The 21759-nt window shown below is 41.6% G+C and overlaps 1 protein-coding gene across 1 annotated transcript; it reads right to left on the bottom strand.

Annotated features, from left to right (window-relative positions):
• Positions 1 to 919: 919 nt before the first annotated feature.
• Positions 920 to 21674, bottom strand: GINM1 (glycosylated integral membrane protein 1). The gene is made up of 8 exons (XM_086744543.1): positions 21521 to 21674; positions 12809 to 12868; positions 12535 to 12631; positions 9513 to 9664; positions 7444 to 7600; positions 6545 to 6675; positions 3648 to 3811; positions 920 to 1827 (listed from the first exon to the last, which is right to left on the bottom strand). Exons 1-8 carry the CDS (start codon positions 21608 to 21610, stop codon positions 1719 to 1721), a joined length of 960 nt encoding a protein of 319 aa, XP_086600669.1. The 5' UTR covers positions 21611 to 21674; the 3' UTR covers positions 920 to 1718.
• Between the last annotated feature and the right edge of the window lie 85 nt (positions 21675 to 21759).

The raw sequence follows: 21759 nt of genomic DNA, 5'->3' as shown, positions 1-21759 counted from the left end.
CTGTTTAGCCATGGATGACAATGACCCCTCTGTCATGTGTTTTCTTTCACTAAATTGCATTCTTAATTCAGATGCCTCTGTAGCGCCAGCATCACCTCTGTGGTTATATTATCATTATGGTAGCTCTCCTGTAGTGTCCCCTGCTCAGGGACCCAGGGATGTCCACTCATTCCAGATCAGCGGAGTAGCGGCCCCGCTTGAGTGTTTTGTGGCTCCACAGCTGCCCGAAGCACGCAGCCAGTTGTGACGCATACCCACTTCTATCAGCCATCCTTACTCAGCTGGACACCCGGCAGACGTTTGGGGTCCTGTGCACTAATGACACCGAGCTTGAGGAAGTGAATGCAAAGCACAAACCCACAAGGTGCTAGAACAAAAAACAAAATTAAAAAAAAAAGAAAAGCGAAGTCTGAGCAGCATCCCTGTCATCTTGGGCTGATGTATACCACAGTGCACTGCTGCATGGTGCTTTTTTGGTTGTTTTTTTGCAAGGCAGTTCCGTGTTAGAAATGTTTCTTCTACCACTGTAGTGCTGTCAGTTTAATGAGACAACTCAACTGTTCCTGTCACAGACCAGCTGTAAGGACAAGTATCTGAATAACTTAACAGAGCTCATCAAACTTAAGGTAATCTTTCCTTAAGGGGGAAAATCCTAGCTTTTCTCCCTCACTGTAACAACTTCAGATGAACACAGATAATTCTCGTCACTCAAATGATAACAACTATGCTCAGTCTAATGCCAGGTATTTAAGGTTTCTGGTTTTTTTTTTTTTTTTCTTTTCCTAGCCATTTTTCTGACAAGCAATTTTAGTAAATAAGAACAATGAAAAGCTAAAAAATGAATAGTACTCTACATCTAACACATTTGGCAAACTGCTGTTTTACGTAACTAAATATAGATGCACGCATGGACACAGTCTAATAAACAATTTAAACGTTTATTTGAAAACCGTTAACAGTATAAATCGGCAGGGGTAGACTGGGCCTACTTTAGCAACAGTAAGCCAGTAGTTTTGTAGAATTTTCTTTTGTCTTTTGAGACTTCACATAGTACTGCTGTCACAGATACAAAAAGCACATTGTTTACAAGTGCTAACAATTTTTATGAGTGAAAGGGACCATAAAAGTGTAAAGTGCTTGAAATACAAATCTGCCTTTTTAATTTTTGTTTTGCATATATAAAATGTCAAATTACTCCAGTAACACAAATGTTTAGTAGTGATATTTTCCTTGCAAGGCACACTCAACCCTAAGAGACCTGAAACCAGGTTGGGTAACTCTTTTTGTTTAGGCTTGCAGGCACAGCTGATGTTTGCAACACTCCTTCGTCCTTTTCTGAAGAATGCTATCTGGAGACTTCAGGACACCCTGAATTTCATCATCTCACTGTTCAGGATCACTGACCTGGTTTATCTATGGATGTGAAGGCAGCCAGGATCCTGTCCAAAGTGTGGAAAAGTGACTTCACAGAAGTTAAAACCAATGGTAGCCCTCAGAGTGGAAAGCTGTTTTATTTTGAAGGTTCTGAAAAGGCTGCATGTTTTCGGAGAGGCACGGGCAAGTCAGTGTTGGGCCTTGGCCTGAGTGTCCCTTTACCAATTAATGAACTGACTTAGTTTTTGTAGTAGGAAAAAACAAGGTAATAAGATCAAGTGCCAAATTTCAGGTCAACTAAAATTTTGTTTTTAAAAAACAGTAACTCCAAAGTAAATACAGTATTAGGTACACGCTTTTTCATCTAAATCATTTTTCCTGTCTGGAAGATCTGAAGGCAAGCTGATGGTAATCGCAGGTACAAAGCTGACTTGATCCAGGAGAAGGATGCCTCTGAAAGGTAAGATTATCTGGCATTAGGAAACAATGTACAAAACAATTCCATGTTCTAAAAATTAGATTTATTCTTAAACTCTGTGAACACAGTTTAAATCAATGCATTAAGAAAGTATTACCCTCATAATACTTCTTTAAAGCCAGAACGAAAACTTGATGGAAAACTGCTTCCAAAATGTACTAGCTGTGGTTTCAGAGGTATCCCTTCACCCAGTTCCTACCTCTGAAATATCAGTACTGTAGGCTCTCTATGCTCCATTTCATAGTAGCCTACAACCGCCTGCCATCAGGAGCTCCTTTGTCAGGCTCTTGCACTGAACTCTCCAACTCTGGCTAAAGCCTCCAGTTTTATCAGTGTACCGCAGAATGGCGTTAAAGACTTGAGACCAGGTGCATCATCCACCAAATGAGATCTTCTACTCATTCTTGCTGGTTTAGAATTAAACGTTGACCACTTTATGCAGCTAGCAAGAAAATGACTGTGTGGTTTTTGGATCGGGTGTTTTGTTTTTTAAAGGGAGGGGAGAACCAGCCTTCCGGTGTTACAGTTTCTTGAAACGCTCTGACAAGCCGTGCACAAGCCCCACATCCTCCAACTGGAAATTACTGCAGGCTGGTTCCTCTGCTCTGTGCTGACCTCTGCCACGGACAGGCCATCGGACACTTTGCCGAACAGTTTATGTGGATTAGAATTTTTTTTTCCTAGTTCTACTGAGCTCAAAGCTTCACACATGGCAGTGTTAAGCTGCTTACTGCTGTGGGGGTACAAAGTGTTTCTTCACTTTTTCTACTCCAGCAAGTTAGTTACAAGGAGTACTGCAATCTGACAGCACGCTTTGTGAAGCATCAGGGGGAAGCATGGTCTCTTCTGTCACTGTAGTTTCCAACCTGCCTGATCTTCCAACCCTCTTTTTCTAGCTGTGTCAGAGGCACTAAGGGCACTCGTATCCCTGGGTGGATACATAAATTAACCGCACTCAGGGCCATTCAGAAGCACAGCTGGTCAAGTAGCACTTGAAGACATCAGCTGTGCTTGTTGTGGGTGACAAAGCATGCTACACTGTCAGTCACTTCTCCTGAAAAAATGTAGGTTCCAAGGGTTAGGTCTTACACAACTGACTTGGGTTGCTTTAAAATGTACATGCTTGCCCACTGTAGCATTCAATCTACACTGATTTCTTAGCTGCAGTTACTAATTCATCCTTCCACTCCTTCTGCTGAGAGCTTATCTATAATTATAAGATATTATTAGTGTTGCTGGTAACACACCAGCTGAGTGAATAAAGCCATCTGCAGTTAATCAACTTTGTTCATGACCTTGTGCCACCAATGCTAGCACCAATTGCTATGGCTTGTAAGCTGCCTACATAGGTAGTTCCTCCTTGGAGAATTCCCATACAAATTTGCAAAGCCAAATTTGAGGCCTTTCATAACTACTGTAGTTAACTCCAACACAGTATGAGTGTGAAAAGATTTAGAGTTGTTGGAATTGTTTAGCCTTAGTTTCTACCCTCCTCTCTTGGAGTTACATTAATGGTGTCACACAATGTAGTCCTTAGAAGACTTGCTAAAGATTTGGCAGTGCGACAGCCAAGCTAAAGACATTTCCAATGAAAGACTTTTCCCATGTTCCTCTGAAATGCCGCTGTGTTAAAACGTCACTTGGAATGGAAAGTTATTAGCGGCCTTTTCACCAAATTGTTGCCATAATCTTCCTAAGGAATGGGGCTGCTTCTTGGAAGATTAAAGATTTTTTTTTATTATTATTATTAATGTTTTGCCTTCATCAGAGAAAAATAATAGCAAAAATTACTTACTTGTTTTCACAGGAAGGGAAAATCACCTTTAAGACTTTGAGAATAAGAGCTGCTCCAACAACTCCAACTACAATGACTTCCATCAAACTGAAGAAGATGGGTAAAGATCGAAACCAGAATCTGCACAACCCTTTTCTCAAGTCTTCCACCCACTGGCACATCACCTACAACCAGATAAAAATAAAGACATAGGTTGCAAACGCTATAGCAAGTGTAGTTTTTGTAGCGACTGGTGAATCACATTACATGGTGATAGTTCTACTTAAATTGGAAAATAAGGAGGTGATTGGTGACAGCCAACACAGCTTCACTAATGGCAGATTGTGCCTGACTAATTTGGTGGCCTTCTGTGTCAGGGTTACAGCATCAGTGGATAAGACATAAGCAACTGATGTCATCTACCTGGACTTGTGCAAAGCATTTGACACTGTCCCACATGACATCCTTCTCCCTAAACTGGAGCAATCTGGATTTGACGGATGGACCACTTGAGGGATAAGGAAATGACTGGATGGCCACACTCAGAGAATTGTCGTCAACAGCTCCATGTTCAAGTGGAGATCAGTGATGAGTGGCGTTCCTCCAGGGTTGATACTGGGAACCAGCCCTGTTCAACATCTTTGTCAGCAACATGGACAGTGGGATAGAGTGCACCCTCAGCAAGTTTGCCGATGACACCAAGCTGTGTGGTGCCGTCGACACACTGGAAGGGAGGGATGCCATCCAGAGGGACCTTGACAGGCTGGAGAGGTGGGCCCATGCCAACCTCATGAAGTTCAACTGGGCCGAGTGCAAGGTCCTGCACCTGGGTCATGGCAATCCCAGGCACAAATACAGAATGGATTGAGAGCAGCCCTGAGGAGAAGGACTTGAGGGTACTGGTGGACGAGAAGTTCAACATGAGCTGACAACGTGTGCTTGCAGTCCAGAAGGCCAACCGCATCCGTGGCTGCATCAAAAGAGGAGTGCAGCCAGCAGGTCGAGGGAGGTGATTCTACCCCTCTACTCTGCTCTGGGTGAGACCCCACCTGTCCAGTTCTGGAGCCCCCAACATAAGAAGGACGTGGACCTGTTGGAGAGTACAGAGTGGGGCCACGAAGACAATCAGAGGGCTGGAGCACCTCTCCCGTGAGGGCAGGCTGAGAGAGTTGGGGCTGTTCAGCCTGGAGAAGAGAAGGCTCCAGGAAGACCTTATAGCAACCTTCCAGTACCTAAAAGGGGCTTATAGGAAAGACAGGGATAAACTCTTTAGCAGGGCCTGTTGTGATAGGACGAGGGGTAATGGCTTTAAAATAGAGGAAGATAGATTCAGACTGGACATAAAGAATTTTTTTTTTTTTTACAATGAGGGTGGTGGAACACCGGCACAGGTTGCCCAGAGAGGTGGTGGATGCCCCATCCCTGGAAACATTCAAGGCTAGGTTGAACGGGGCTCTGAGCAACCTGATCTGGTTGGAGGTGTCCCTCACCCTTGCAAGGCGGTTGGACTGGATCACCTTTAGAGGTCCCTTCCAACCCAAACCATTCTGTGATTCTATGTTTATGTATGCTTAAAGATACATAAAAGCAGGATGGAAATGACAGGTGACTCAGACCTCTTTCTTCTACAAAGTTTGGAACAGGTGAAGGTTTAGTTCTCTGCTCATCCTAGCAGAGGTCCCTGAAAGGAAAGGTCACTTTGGAAAATAAAGGACACTTGAACAGAGCAGGTGTAGAGCAGTTATGATACCATGGCAGCGTACAGCAGGGAAAGGGTTGCTTACAGCCCAAGAGAGGGGTAGCACCTTCTCTAGCCGATCTGTAACTTCCAGCCTTCTATTTTGGCCCTCCTGTCTCAGCCGTCGGTTATGAAGTATTTCTTTCTACCACAGAGGAGGCCATCAAGCCCATTCTTACCTAATCTGGAACTGAAACTTCTCAAGCTGTTACTTAGTGTTTGTTATGATGGGTGAGATCAACAGCCCACCTCCTAGAGGGGTAAGCGCTCAAGCAGAGTCAGAAAAAAACCAATATAATTTAAAGCCAAACAATATTTGAAATTGTTATAAATGCTTAGCTTGGTATAAGGTGAATATCACAACTCACTGTAATGAAGTATCTGTGAGGTCAGAACATTGCAGGTTTTAGAAACCTGTTTGATTCCTACTAGAGTTAAAAAAAAAAAAAACCCAACAATTTCTGACTGCTAAAGGAAAATTGAGGAAGTTTTGGTTTGGGGTTTTTTAAGTTTAGGGAGTATGTCTGTAAAAGTTTGTTCTTATTGGTTGGCTGTGGGGATTTCTTAGACTTCTGTGGAAGTCAGTTACTGTCAGATACCTCGCACAATAGAAAATCCTGGTCTTTAACAAATACAAAGCAGCAAACCAACACTTTGAAAAGTCAATACTAGGTTAAGTATAGGAATGGCAATTCTCTCTTCCAGAAATGAATTATTGCATACTATGTTGTTTCGTTTTTTTTTTTTCAAATTAAAAATAAAAGATGAAAGTCAAAGGCCTAGGAATGCTACGTACCTTCTTACCATTTTTAAATGGAAGTTGTTTGGTCTTTACACCAGGAAAACCCACTATCTGAGTCCTAACAATGCTGGGTTTGTTTGCTTTGTTCTGTAAACATCCACTAAAGAGGAAAACATAATATTTGTATGTGTTTCTGTAGGCAATACTAAAAATGGGGAAGGAAGTTTAGTCCCTCAAACTGTAATATTGAACAACATTCAGCTCTATCTACAGCATGTTACTACAACTTTTCCTCCTAGAAATACCACCAGGCTGTATGCACTTAATCTCTGGGGAAACAGGGGAAAGAAAACAGAGGGAGAGGGAAAAAACCTGCTTCTCCTTTTTAGACCAGTCTTTAAAGGTATATACTAATAACTAAACAAACAACAAAACTACCTTGTAAGAAGATGGAGGTTCTGTCCTAAGAGGGGTCTCTGGTAACTTGCCAGGTAATGTCTCTTCATCTATTGTAGTTTCTACTTGCTGGATGAGGTACTGACTGGTAGTTTGCAATGGATCTTGAACATCTGAAGAAGAAATGCTCAATTTAGTAGGGGGCTTGCTTTTTATTCGAATCACTATTCAGAAAAACAAAGACATGCTGCAATTCTATACTTATGGTACAGTTCTCACGCATTTACAGCAAGGCTGACTTTTTTTTTTTTTTTACTTGAGTAGTGAACTTGATAAGAAGCAGAAGCAGCATTACAGTGCAGCCTTTAGCTGTTCCCTTAGCTGTAAATTTCCATTGTTGCCAGATTAAAAAGTGATGAACTAGATCAAAATATTAATCTTCTATGAAATCCTTGAGCGTTTTTGATTAAACAAAACTGAAATAAGCTTAAGGCATCAAATAACTTCTCCTGCTTTTAAGTTATTCAAGTTTAATAACAGAACTGTTCTCTAGTTTGGAGCTGACCCGGACAGCTATTTCCTCTCCAGTTTTTTCTTTCATTCTCAGGAAAAAGGGGCAGCTTTAGAAAAACTTCCATCATAGCACTGAGAGAGAAATTTATTCCTCTGAGATGTCTGGGTTGCAGATTAACAAGTACTAAGTGCTTCAAAGGAGAACAGATTTGAAAACAAACAAACAAAATACCTAGAATGTGGAAGAGTTGTATTTAGGTGTTTAAAAAAAAAAAAAAAAAAACCAAACCACATAAAACAGAACACTTTCCTGTTAATGAAGGAACTGTTTCACTATGTAAAACACAGGAATAGTGATGTTGTTTTGCCCTTGTAAAGCAATATATCAACTATGGATAAAAACATTATGTAACAGCTAAGAGAGATACCTTTTCCTGAGAGGTTGGGAAGTGTAAATAACACGTCGTTGTCCCTTGGGATAGAATATAGCATGCTCTCTTTCAAAGGGACAGTGTAGTTTGAATGTCGAAGTACTCTCAGGTCCTTTACTAAAATATCTATTTCTGTTACTTCTTCCTGCTGGACCTACAAGAGATGCAAACATGTTGATATTACTGAGTTTTAAGTAAGAGTGAAGTAGGCTGGCAGAGAAAACAAACACAGGACAGAAAACTCCAAGCCATTAAGAATTAGACATAGGAATGTCATAACAGGAATTAGCATTCTTTGTTTTTACTTACCATGCTCCTATAGACTACACCACACTAGAAAATACACTGAACGGACTGGGTCTCCCTCCCTGCAAAAGCGCATGGTAGTCACTCCATGGGCTTTTAAGTCTTACATAGCTCAATACGATCCTCTTTCAGAGAGGCATTTTAGAGCAGGAAAAACTCAAGAACATTGTGAAAGAGCCCTTGAAACACTGAAAGTGTTGCTGAGGCAAGACTGACAGTTCTGCTTTTGCAATATTGTTGCTTTTTTCAACAACTGAAAGAACAGTTTTCTTCCTCCTCTTCCAGTGATGCACCGGACCCATTTCATTTAATAATCGCTGCGGGCATCACTTATATAGACGACATTCAGCACAACGCCTACTAACATCAATAACTACATTGTGAAGCCAAGAACTGACAGAAATCCGGAGTGTTTGCGACCATAATTCTAACTGCTATGTAGAAATACAACTAACAAAAGAGGAATGCAGCATGTGACGCAATTTCACGCATGCTTTCAGAGCCATAGGCCAACCAAGGGTCTCCTTTTGCTTTGAACACGCGCAGAACCACGCAATGAAACAGATGATCGTTACTGTCAACTGATAACTAATGAGAAAGATTGAAAGCTTCTGACTTAAAGGAACAATTAAGGAAAAAAATATTAGCTTTCTGGTTGTTCCTACCAGGTCCCTGTGAAAATCTGAAATGTGTTTTGATGTCTAGTTTGAAATCTGAAATACAACACCACTACTGTATAACAACTGACTCAAACCAGGATATATTAGCCTCCTAACAGTGGGATAAACACCTCCTTAGAAAAGCCTGAAGCCTCTCAGTGGGATTTTTCATTAACAGAATAAAATTTTGACATGGCACAGATTCCTGGAAAAAGTACTACATGCTAAGCACATAATTAATTAAGGATAAATGATATTATCATCATTCTCCTTTAAAAAAAAAAAAAAAAAAAAAAAGGCAGCAGAACATAAGCCAGCTTCAAAAGAGCCTGGGCAGATGTAAGCTGCAGATATGTACAGAAACAAAAATTGAACACTTTTGCTGGCTTCAGGAGCTGTACCTTTTCTCCAGAACCTCTCTGGTTGGAAAAATAACTACACCTTATAGGTGCTTTTGAGAACTCAGTTCCACACATTTCAATCTCAGCTAGAATTGTAACCCTTCACATTCACTGGTATTTGTGCAGTTAGAATTTGTTTGTTTGTTTGTTTTCCTGTTAATCTCAAAATCCACATTTATGCATTTACATGCAAAACACTCCAAGGCTAAGCTCTCAGGTGCTGTGGGCTTTCACAAGCCCATCTGCAGTAAGTTTGCTTCTGGAAGCTGTTCCCCACACTACACGCTTGAAACTTTTTGTTAGCTTGGAATAAACAACGGGGAAAACCTCAGGACTCAGAACGAGCCCATGTACATTTATTTTGTACATCATTTGGTACATGAAGTATTGCTTGTGAGTCTGACTTTGTTTGAATAAATGCACACAAGAACATGTGACAGTGTTAACGATATCCTAACAAGCTTAAGGGAAAGTAATCCAACACTTAATTACTAAAACATGAATAGAGGCATTAAAACTTGAAGTCTCCTCATGAAATACCCCTTGGTTGGTATTATCTCCCTCAGTACTGTGCTAGCTGGCATTAGATTATAGACTTGGTGCTCTAACCGCCAGACACACACATGTAAACCTTTTAATCCTTGGTAACTACTTGCGCCCCCTAAATCAAAAACAAGTGAAATGTTGGGGTGTTTGTTACCTGTTTTCCATCAATTTCTGTCACTTCTTCCTGAATGACAATAAGCTGCAAATCAGAACTGGATGCCAAAGGCCACTCGTGAACCATGATGCGAACACTGACGGTTCCCAGGCGCTGCTGATCTGGTAAGTTATCCAAGTTTCCCTTCTCCACTGTTAAAACACAATGTCACAGTTTCCAAGGAGAAACCACCCCAATCAGAAAGCAGTATACAAATACGGGGCAAACAGCTGCAACTCTGGCATAGATGCCTTTGCACACATATCATCAGAATGGAAGAGTTGTTACAACTACAGAGGCCCACCAGCATCAAACCAGAGATGCCTGAACAGTTGTACAAGAGCCGGTACCATGCTGATGTCCTTAACACTTCTTTTACAAGCAGCAGTAATCTGGGCAATAGGTAGAACAGATGCTATGTTTTTTTTACCAGTATATCACCAAGTCAAACTGGGAGCAGGTCTCATGACACAACACAGCAGACAACAGCAGCCCCGTAAGATCCCCAGACTGGGGGATGTTTCATCCCTGCCTTTGAGGTTTGCATTTAAACACTCCAAGCAGCACTCTATGGCTTCACTATTGCTGCATTCTTATTTCAGTTGTCCAAAGGAGTTCATGAGAGCAATGCCACAGCCCAGCCAGCCACCTGTGTAAACATCTTGATTCGCACAACATTCCCCTTCCCCTCAATACAGAAACAAACACACTCTTTTCCACACAAACTGCATACACTACTCAAGATGACAGTCAGTTCCCTCATCTATGTTTTCTCTCCCCTCCATCCCATTTTCATATAGGACCATGATGCCTCAAACTCTCTTCCTACCCAAAAGCTTTCAGCTATTTGAACAACCTAATATTCCACTAGTACACAGAGAACTGCCTTTCTGCCCTCGCTGTTTTGGCATAGACTTGGTATCCTTCTCCCAGCTACCTTGCCTCTGCTAGAGGTGAGGGCACGCTAGAACTCAAGTGCTGCAGAAGAGCAAGAGTGGAGGTGACAGACCTCCCCAGCACACAGACAGCAAGGTACCTGAACGGAGACTGAACTGGCCTCTGTTTTGAAGCTACTAGTGCTGTGTCACTTGCAGCGCTGAGCCTGAGAGGCAACGTGGGGAACTGTCAGACTACTGTCTTTCAGTCACACAGTAATGACTCAGTATGTTAATTACTTCTATGCTATGATCCCTTTCCTCATAAAGCTATTCTGCCTATTTTAAATATAGAAAAATACTTTGGGGCATCATTTAGCAACATCTTCCATTGCAAAAATAAGTGGCAGAAGGAGAGAAAGAGGTTAGAGAGAAAGAGAAACTTTCTCTACAGATGTGAGCCAGAGCACTAACCTGGTTGCTGAATGTTTTGTGGCTGACAGCAGCAACCATACATTAAAGGACCAAAGCCTCAAAGATGCGAAGTAGCTGAAGCTCGCTGTGGTGCCAGCCTTTTATGTGTCAAGCTGCTCAGTCCCCACATTCACCAGGAGTAAAAAACACTCACACTTTTAAAACTGGCATTTGTGGGAACTTCAAGTGGGGATATAGGTGTCAGGCATGATACGACAACAGTGTCAAGACCATACCATTCAGGAGACTTGGTCTCTAATATTCAAGACCATGAATATTTGGCTCAAGTTTCCTTTTTACATACATTCAGGAGTACTTTCCCTCTCTCTTAAGAGGTAACAAGTACCTCTATATGCGTTTAACATTTAACAAAACATTATCAGAATCTACTGTTGAGGATTTAGTTAGTAAATAGTATAAATGGTACTTCACAGATAACAGAGAGGTACTGTGCTGAGGGCTCAGACCCAAACGCGGAGACAGAGAGTTCCAGGTTCCTAGCTCCCAGGTCAAATCAGTATTTTTCTCACTGTTTCAGATTCACGTTCATAACTGTAGTCACTGCAAGCTATACAACTATGATTTAGGAAATTAATAGGAACAACAGTAGAGTGCTCAGTATCTCTCAGAATTAGTCAATAAAATAATATCTATTTTTTCTGGAGTCAATGATCTTGCAGGTAAATGACATTTTGCCATGTTTTTCTACCCTAGGATAGAAAAAAAAAAAACAGAAGCAATAGGAACGTAACTATCCCAGAAAAAAAAAGAAATTAATTATTGCTCTCCCTCCTCAGAAAAGAAATAGGGTCCAATTAATAATTGATCATGGTTGGGGAGAAAGGGTTCAAGAAACAAGGTCATGGCTCTGAGAAGCAATTTAGAAAAAGCATTAGTACTCTCTAAGTAAATGTCTGACTCTAATGACAGGATGACCTCAGAAACCAAGCGAGAGACTGACTGCACCTAATCCATCAAGAGACCATTCTGAATACAACAGAAGCTTAAACCAAATGGTCATAATGGCCCTTGTTTAATTAATTATACAGTATGCTCTGTGTATCTCAAAAAATCACAGTACTTTCTGGTCTTTCACAAAACGTGTAGCATTGAATCAATGGAAAAAATAGAATAGCCGTTTCAAGGTAATTTGAAGTCATTATCCACTGCAGGACACTAGCAAAACTGCAGTATTTGTGCTATAGTATCCTATTCAGCAGTAATTTGTTTGTCCAATAGACATAGAAATTAGCTGATTAAAAGATCTTCCTAACAATAATTCATACTTTTGTTATTGAATCCCTTTTTGGATATATGCCAGCCAACCTAGGGACACAGCCATTAGCAGGGTGGAGTTGCATCCTCCTGTTTACATTGTCTAGCTTGTAGTGCAAAACATTCTTTTGAAAAGACAGGCAGAGTCTGGATTTCAGATTAGACCATTTTCATATAAGCACGTGAATGTGACTTGAGAACAAGGCAGTAAGATTTTTTCCACCCGTTTCAGTAGCAAAATTATCCTACTTTGGAAAACAATTTGTGTCTACAATGCTGAGATTTGCAGAGTATGAGAACGTTTAGTCATTGTAAGCTTTGGTTACTAGATAACAGGGAAGCCAAATACCCCAGGGAAATTAAAAAAAAAAAAAAGAAAAAGAAGAGAAAATACTCACATATTACTGTTTGACATCTTATGTGCGCAACCCCGCTTTTCATAGGAAAATCATTTAGATACACCTGGCCATTAACATAGGTGATATTAAAAACAACCTGAAAGAAAGACAGAGTGAATGAATGTCTGGTTCCTGGCCCTATGCTACAACTCTGTTCTCAGAGGAACACACTTCATACTGCCTGACATCAGACAAAACAACGTATTTGCATCCACATGCAGACTTTGTTTCACTGCACATTAATTCACTGAATAAACAGAAGAACTGGACAAACCTGTCCTTTCTGAAATTCTCCATTGGTTTTCAACATCATAACGTTGACTCTGATCGTTTCCTGGAAAACAACAGTGAGAAGAGAAGTAAGTTTCTGAGAAAACACATAAGCCACTGCAGGCCACAGGCCATTTTCACACACTGTGTGAAGGAAAAAAAATGTACAGTGCCCAGAGCACATTCCCAGGCTTTCCATTCAGCAGACAGAAGAAAGAGGAATATGCTTACTTGTTTCACGTAAAGGTTGGTTTGTTTTTTTCACCCCTCTTTTTAATAAAGAGGATTGATGAAAAAGAATGACAGCTGCATCCCTTTACTATACATATATTTTAAAATAAAGATAAAATAATAATAATCAGGTTAAATTTGCAGGAGAACTTATTTCACACGGAAGGAATGGAAAAGAAGTCTCTCATATTAGCTGAAAAATAACAGACAATACAAGGTAAAAATCAGAGTCTCTGTAAATGGTTTTTGAGTGCTCCACTTAATCTCCAAGGTGAAGTATAACTTAATAAATGTTAGCCTACACTAAAGAACATGCAGTTTTTTCAGTGCCAGCAGTAATGCTGTTTCTTTTCTTTGGTTACCATTCCCAAATTATGCCACATGGGACACCTCCAAACTCACAGCTAATGGGGATTTGCTTCCCTCTTTCAAACCCTAATTGCTGTAATTTATCGACTCACTGTGTCCTCTCATTTCACTCTTGTAATTTCAGGGGCTCTTTTGCAGATGGGACCTTAAATCTGCCAGGCTTGCCCCTGACAAAACCTACATACAAAAGCCAAACCTCTCTTGGATAGAGCCAAAAGTAATGATTGCCACACTGCCTTCCTTTCACCTCTTCAAAAATAATATTCAGCTCCCTACTTGCCTTTTGGGAGCCTTAAATGACTCTAATCAGGTTTCATTTTCCTCTGGAAAACTTCTCTGTACCTTCAGCATCTTCTTTAGCTCCCTGCTTCTGCCATGGTTTCACAACTAACAGCTAAAAAAGTGAGTCATGTCTTAATAAAAAGTTGAACTTGCACAGAATTTAAAATAAATTAATAAAAATTTAAATACATAAAAAGGCTCTTCACTTGGGATTTTTATAAAACACTGAATTTCAGTAAGGAAATACTTGAAATAGCACAACACAGTCCCAATTAATGAACAGAAAGCTTCTGAAGTGTGACTATAATGTCAAAAATTCCTTACAACAAGGGGTGTTAATCAGTATACTCATACAGCCAGGACTACCAAAAACCAAAAACCAACATCCAAATCTGATTCAGCAGAAATCTGGCATCATGAGAAGCATGGTTTACAGTCTAAGACAGATAACCTTTTGGTTGGAGAGGACTTGCCATTGATGCTTCAGATGCATTTGTCAAACCAGTAGGAAAACTCTCTGGCCACTGAGAGCAAAGATAAACCTTTTCTCAATGCCCTTTCCAGGGAACAAGTGTTTACACTGACTTACACCACTTAAGTTTTCTTCAAAACTTAAATCTATCCATTCAAAGTAAATTAAAATTACCAATTTACTTAGAGAACTGGAAGTCTGTTACTGAAAATATAAACTAGATCAATAATATAATCATAGGATGTAATCTATTCTGTCATCCTGTAATTTCCTCAAACTACTTATTTTCTTCTTAAGATTTAAGAATTGTGTATATTTTAAAAAAAAGGTCCCAAACTTTTAGCTCTCTATCTATCATTCTATGATTTTATGATTCTATGATTCAGAGCTGTACTTCTTTTACACCCTCAAACTGCTTCATAGACTACCAAAACCTTGTGTCATTACTTCCTAGGTATTTCTGTTTTCTAGGAATTCAGAAGACCCAAAAGATGAATTTTCCAGACAGTGTTACTATTCCTTTAGCTTTTAAGCCTCAAATGAAATTTGAGTTCCTTTACACAGAAAGTATTTTGCAATCTTTTTTCAACATCTACAAAGTGACTCACTGAGAGTACAAGAAAAAGGAAATGACTGATAGTATGTGACTGCTGAACAAAAAGGAAAATCTCCCCTAGATTATTTTTTTTTTAATGAAATACTGTATTTGAAAATGAAGGACATGGGGCGAGATAGATGTGCTCAACAATTGGGTGTTAAACATACAAAGTGAGCTGTATATGCAATGATTAGTTTTCTTCACAGCAGCTGTCAATTCAGTTGACGTAGTATCTGCGAGCACAGTCATGAATTCCGGTACATACTTAAAACTTGCACTTGAAGAGTCTATTACATATTTAGGAAATTAAATTTCAGTGGATCGCTTCCGTGTTGTCAAACTTACAACAAATAGTTCATAGCACGCAGACAAGTAAGACAGCTTAACAGTTTGCTGCCTCTGCCACTAAAAGACAGCGTAGATCTCTCCTCTCCCACGCATCATCCTTCCCTCTCCTTTATGCCAAGCCAGTGAGACACTTCGGCGCACTAAGCTGTCAGAAAAACGCTCCCTTTTTTTGACGGGCTGTTTTTCCTGTCAGTTTGACAAGCGAGGAAGAGCCGGACAAGCACGAGAGATGCAAGCAGGCAGCTGGGAGGAAGGAGCTGGGCCGCTTGCTCTGACGGCCGCAGGCTGTGGGATTGGCTCTGCTGCACGGTCTGCCTGTCCTCACAGCGTCTCCCTCTGAACGGCGCAGGTTCATAAAGCTGCTCGATAAGTTACAGCAATGATTAACGCTCCGCTACAGCGGCTACACCATGACCAATGCAATTTGTGTTCACAAGCAATGGAGAACTCATATTCTTGCCATTCCCGTGACCAGTCTGTTCACATCCAGATCCAACAAGTTCTTCTCCTGATGACTTCCCATGTTCTGTACATCCATTCTCCTCAGTTGTCCTATGTTCCTGTTTTTCCTCTTCACTAAGCAGTCTCAAAGACTTGGTGCTAGTCTTGCTAAGAAACATTTCAAATAGATCTCAAAGATTTGGCGCGAACAAATAATCAGTCTTCAGTTGTTCTTGCTCCGAACATTCCCAAATTGATACAGAAACATCTCAAGGACCAGAGGAACACCAACTTTTCCAGAGTCAGAATCAACTATATTGATGTAATTCCTGACAGACTTTAATTTTATTTATTCTTAAAGCTCTCCACTGATGTCCAAAAATTTCACACTCTCCTCAAGTATTTAGCACTCAGCTAGCTTTAAAAATAGTAGTTTTCCTCATGTCTAACCTGAAGCTTCCTCACTGCAATTTATGAACAGGTCATTCACGACTCTTGACAATGTCTTCCCATGGAAGATAACAGTCCTCCAACTCAGTCTTCCTGATTTTATGCTAATGCTCCCAGCTCACTTAATCCTTCCTTGGAGGCAAGTTCCTCACTGTTGTCTTCCCATGGCTCCCCACTGGTCTTTCCCGCAGTGCAGCACCCAAAACTCAACGGGTGTTGCTGTGGCCAATCTTCCTGACCGTACACACCCCACACCAAAGATATACAGATATGTCTTACTGCTATACACTTCAGTACTAGGAAAAGTAAATAACCCCACATCGCTTATTTTGTGTACCAAAAGCATAGTAAGCCAAACCTGTAGTAACGAAGTCACTGAGAGCAGGAGATGGGTCCTCTGCAGTAACCCATGATATTGCACTGTCAAGTTCTGGAGAAGCCTGAACTGTGAGTGTGAAACTTGTCCGTGTAACTTTACGATACACTTGTCAGTATTAACAATATCATGACAGTTCACATAAATTTCAGAAGGTCCTTTAATTTAAAAGGTCCTGAATTGATTGGAATATTTGAGAAAGTTGCACGTTGACAGAGTCAGAATCAAAGGGCAGCCCCAAGAAGCAAGTCAGGTCCCTAGGAATCAGGTTGTCCTTTCAGCTTGCCGCTGACACCCATTCCATCATTCACAGCACCTTATCCCTTCCTGTGCTGGTGCATGTCTTCACACAAAACTCTCCAATTTACAATAAAAATGGTCCCACCATTCTTAATGCTGTTATAGGATGTGGATGTCCCTCCTGAGTTTTCCTATAATTTCTAATCACTGTTTTAGTGCTCCAGCAGTGATATTTACAACGGTAAAAGCCACAGTACCTGTAAAGAGGACAGCACTTATACCACAAATGTCTGCTATTCTGTCCTAGGACAGCTAGGCAACAGCAGTGACAGTGTGGTGACATACATTATAGTGAACTAGTGATTTTTCGTGAACTTGGATCAATAGAGATAAGCAAGTAGTGATCGTTTTCTAATCCTTTCTCTCTCACCATGTGCTGCAACAGAATGCAGGAGTGTTAACTGGGGCAGTATAATCACAGTAGCAGCAGCAGAACAAGACGGGGAAAAGATGGCAGCAAAAAATATAAAGCATCTGGCATCAGTTAAAAGGGAATATTCATTAATTCTTAAAGACTTCCCGTACCAACGCCACACAAATCTACAGAGAACATTTCACCTCATCTTAGCTTTTTACGAAAAATGCCGCACAAAACAAAGCTGTTGGGTCTAATCGCGCAAGAACTTCAAACAGAACTGATTACAGAATTACAGAAAAACTTCTTCCATGGGCAGGGGGTACCTGACGGGGTGCACCATACAGTTTCTCCCAGTACAGGGTAACTGTTAAGCCCTACACAAGTGCATTAGTCACATAAACCCCATCTCGATTCAGCCGCTAGCAGCCAACCCACTTAAAGCACAGCTGTTCTCTACTGAGGCTCTCTGAACAAGGCTCTTTCTGCACTGGAAGGCCTGCGGGAAGCGGAGCGGGCAGCCCTAGGAACAGATGGCATAACGCCTTGCAAGATGGCCAGCTGTACAGAGACTTGGAAGACAGACAATTCCCCTGCAGCCATTACACAGGCACTACTGGGATATCCTGTTTGCGATAGGAAAAATATGAAGTCCAATGAAGGTTGCCAAACAGATAAGAAATACACAAAATTAATACCTTGTTTCTAAATTTGAAAAGAGATCATAGGGAAAAAAAGTGTTCAAACATGGAAAAAAAACCTACCACCCAAACTCATACTACTTGAGTCCTGGCACTCACATGGACAACTGGCTCCAAACGGGAGCTGTGTCTTTGCAATCCAGGGCTCTGTGACCCGTGCTTCTCAAAATTCTTCCATCAGACTCAGAACAGAGCTATATCGTAGGATGAGTCTTAAGTGCAATCAGGCATAACTGAGTTAAGAAATAATCATCGTAAAGTTCAACATGACAAGTTTGACTTTACAAGTTTGCAGGACAATAATTAGTCCCTCACATTTTACCAAATTTAGTGCAAAATCTTCTCCAATAAGGTCTGGCATTATTAAACTACATGACAATATTCAGGGTAAGATAATGAAATCCAGTATTTGCTTAAGTAACTAAAGCTGAACTATCTTTGTTAATGAAAATATCTAACGCGATGCTTTTGCGTTACTTTTCTGAACAAGCACACTTATATTCCTTCCTTGTTTTGAGATGATTCTTAGAATAATATTGCTTATCCTTTCCTTTGCCCCACATATGTTGCCAGAATTAATCGCCTTTGCTTTCTCCCTATTAAATCAACTCATACTATGAATATTTCAACAAGAGTTTTAAAGGTGAATACTTTAGTCTCACATCACCAGGACATGGTTGCACCATGCTACTTCAACTTAACCAAATACACAGGGAAAGATTGCGTCAGCTCTTTTAAGCATAAAGTTCAGCGCCAGGCTGTTAACAGAGAAACTGGCATAAAGCAATGAAAGAAACATTTCAGCATGTCACTATTGACAAGCTTCTTCTTTGATTAAAATACATTACACCCACTGCACACGTACTCAAATGGCTGACGTAGCAAAGATTACTTTCTTCTGTTGTGAAAAAATCCATCCACACAGAGGTTTCTTGCAGCCAATGAATAATCCGAAAACAATGTTTTTCAGGCAACTAAACTAAAAAAGTCTGGCAGGCAAGTAAGCCATTTAGAAAGAACACTGCTAAATCTAAATGATCAAGAGGCAAACAGAGTAAGCAAACAACACAGCATTATCATTCAGCCCACTGTGCTTTTAGCCAGTTCCTATCAGCACATTAAAAAAATACTTTAAAACACAAAACCTAATTCTTGACCTTGCACCAGAAAAACACGTTACTTTAATGCAAAGGTTGGTTGTCTTGTTGCATCATTCCTAGCCTTTTTTTTTTTTTAATTTTGTCTAATATCAACCAATCAGTAATCCAGTTTTGCTTATCCAAATTTCAGGAAAAGAAAGCAAAATCAAAACACACGTGCTAATGTTTAAAAAAAAAAAAAAAGTCTAGATTTCAAAACAGCTTATTTAAGAAATGACAAGTATTGCACAACAATGGGGGCGTTCACATTCCGGAGCTGAACAAAAGCGTTTCAGCCTTACAAAACGTTACTCCAATGTCTCAAGATTTTTCCTCAGTCCTTCCACTATGGTTTCTGTAACATCATGGCCGTCAACTTGGAGGTAAACTTTAATACCATCTACAAGACTTTCAAATTGTGAACGTGTCAGCAGTATGTGTCAGTGGGCTCACAGAACTGTAGAGGGGACAGTCATGATATCCAAAGAAATGCTGAACATGTTGATGCTGCCTGCTCCCAACGAGTCTGCACTCCAAAGCCATTCTGAGGAAGGACCGTGATTATTCTGACCCCATCGCCCACTCTTGTTAAGCTCGTGGCTTCTGAAGCCAACCTGACAGCCCAGCATTCCCGCTCTGCCTGTTCCCACTGCCTAGGTATTTCCACTGCTATGAGGCCACCATAAACCAGCTCATGCTCAAAAACCAGCAATTCTTCTACTCAAAACTTTCTCAAGTTGTGTTGTTCTTCATACATCAAAAATGATCCTGTACATACAAAAAAAAATAGTGCAGGAGGAAACACAAGTTTTTACTGTTTTAAGTCTATGATTTAAAAAGAAAAAATACTAAAGTAAAATGTATATGTTCCCTTAAAAGAGCTTTTTTTTTTTTTTGTATAAAATTATACCACTACACCAGTATAAAGCTAAAAGAGTACGGATACTTCCAACCAGCAAAAACTGAGCTGACAGACCACCTAAGCAGTACGGCACAAATGGATAAACTCAACCCCACAAACAGCACAGCTATAAGGCATTATACCCAGTTACTAAGCCAAGACTTACTAGCACTCTAAAACATACCCGTTCTACTTCTGACCCCAAGCTGGCTTCCACGACACCCACTCTGGCACCCTGCGCTGTGCTCACTCACGCTTTCAGATCCAAAGATAGCGTGCACCAATGTGCCTCCACATCTTGTACAACTGCCAGCTGTGACAGACAACTTTAATGCTATTAAGTTGAAGCTTTGGTGTGAAAATGTGATAGTTTCTAGGGAGAAGGTAAGCAAGAGCATAGGTCTATATTCCATTGTCACTTCATGTGTCTTCCGGCAAATTCAACCTAGCACTCCTTTTTTTGGAGGGATAAGCAAAGTACTGGAGGACTGAGATCTCTCTGCTGTCTTTACAGCACCTGACTTCAAGCACAGATGCACTTTTATAGGTGTCTGAAGATCTAGATCCCCATTTTGAAATCAGAGCTAAGCAGATCTCTCTTCAAATGTTCAAGTAGAGAAGCAGAAACCAGGAAACAAGCCCAGGAATCCTGCTTTGCAGCACAGGATGTGCCAGTGCAGGGCCTCCGTCGGGCGTTCTTGGAAAGGTTTTACTTAAATGAAAAAAAAAAAAAAAAAAAAGCAACCAGCTGTGGAGGAAAAAAGCCATAATAAATTTACTCCCATGACAGCAACTTCACATTGTCTAGACAAGCGACTACAAACCCAACACAGCTCTTCCCTACACTTCGGGGATCAGGACCGTAACAATTAGAGGATGTATTTAGTCATGATTCTAGCACAGACAGAAGTACCCATTTGTCTTCTGTCATTCTAGAGGTGAAAGCTCACCAGTGCCACGGCACATCTTTTTATTCCCTCTGAGAAGATCTCCTAAGTAGTACCCAAAAAATTCCTTCTGCCCTTTAAAAAAACCACCAAATTTAATTTAAAACCAATCTTACCTAGGCATAGCACAGGTAGTAGGATGGAAAAGCAGACGGCACGATGCCCTGTAAGATACCAATACACTGCAAACCTTTCCTTGGTTCAACTCGAGGGTACAGAAATCGCGAGGAGCTAACGTGGACCTAAGGCACCGCGCGCTTCTGCGGCACTGAACCATGCAGATGTGGGTAGGCAAGCACGAAACCACGGCACAAACATCTCTACATCAGATGGAAGCAACCATCGCCCCCCTCGACCTGTCAGATATCGATTTGGGCATATCAAATCCTGCACAAACGAATCGTTAGAGAGAGAGAGGGGAAACCTTACAGGCACGGTCACCGAGATTGTGGCAGATGCATAATGTTGTCCTTTCATCCCATTTTTGTACATTTTAGACCGAAAGTACTCCAGCAGCAGGTCAAGCACTGTAAGCAGGGGTAACAGACCTCAGGCTGCCGAGCGCTACCGCCCAAAAAACCCCCCTCGCAGCCCCCGCTCCTCGCCCTTCGCTGCCGCCGGCTTCGCCCGCCTTCTCCGGCCGCTCCCGCCTGCCCGGCCGTGCCAGCCTGCGGCCGAGGCGGCCAGCAGACACCCGCGCCGCCGCCCAGCGCCCCGGTGGGGTCCGGCTCACCCCGCCGAGGGGCCGAGGGACAAGGGGCTGGGGGTGGCCCCGGCCCCGGCCCCTGCCGCGACCCCGTCGGTACCTGGCCCAGCTGCAGCGGCGCGGCCGGGCCCAGCAGCGCGGCGACCAGCGACAGCAGCAGCAGCTCTCGCCGTCCCAGCGCCGCCTCCATCTTGCGACCCGGGAATTACAACAAAGTGAAACATCAACAAGCGGCGGTGGCGGCGGCAAGGGCGGGGCGGGGCCGGGCCGGGAGGAAGCGGGGGAGGCGGCGGGAGGCGAGGGAGCCCGGTCGGGCAGCCCCCAAGGGCCTGGGCCAGG

Source organism: Chlamydotis macqueenii, chromosome 3 (genome assembly GCF_036417535.1).
Source record: "Chlamydotis macqueenii isolate bChlMac1 chromosome 3, bChlMac1.mat, whole genome shotgun sequence".
Taxonomy (NCBI): Eukaryota; Metazoa; Chordata; class Aves; order Otidiformes; family Otididae; genus Chlamydotis; species Chlamydotis macqueenii.
This window is presented reverse-complemented; position numbering and strand designations above follow the sequence as displayed.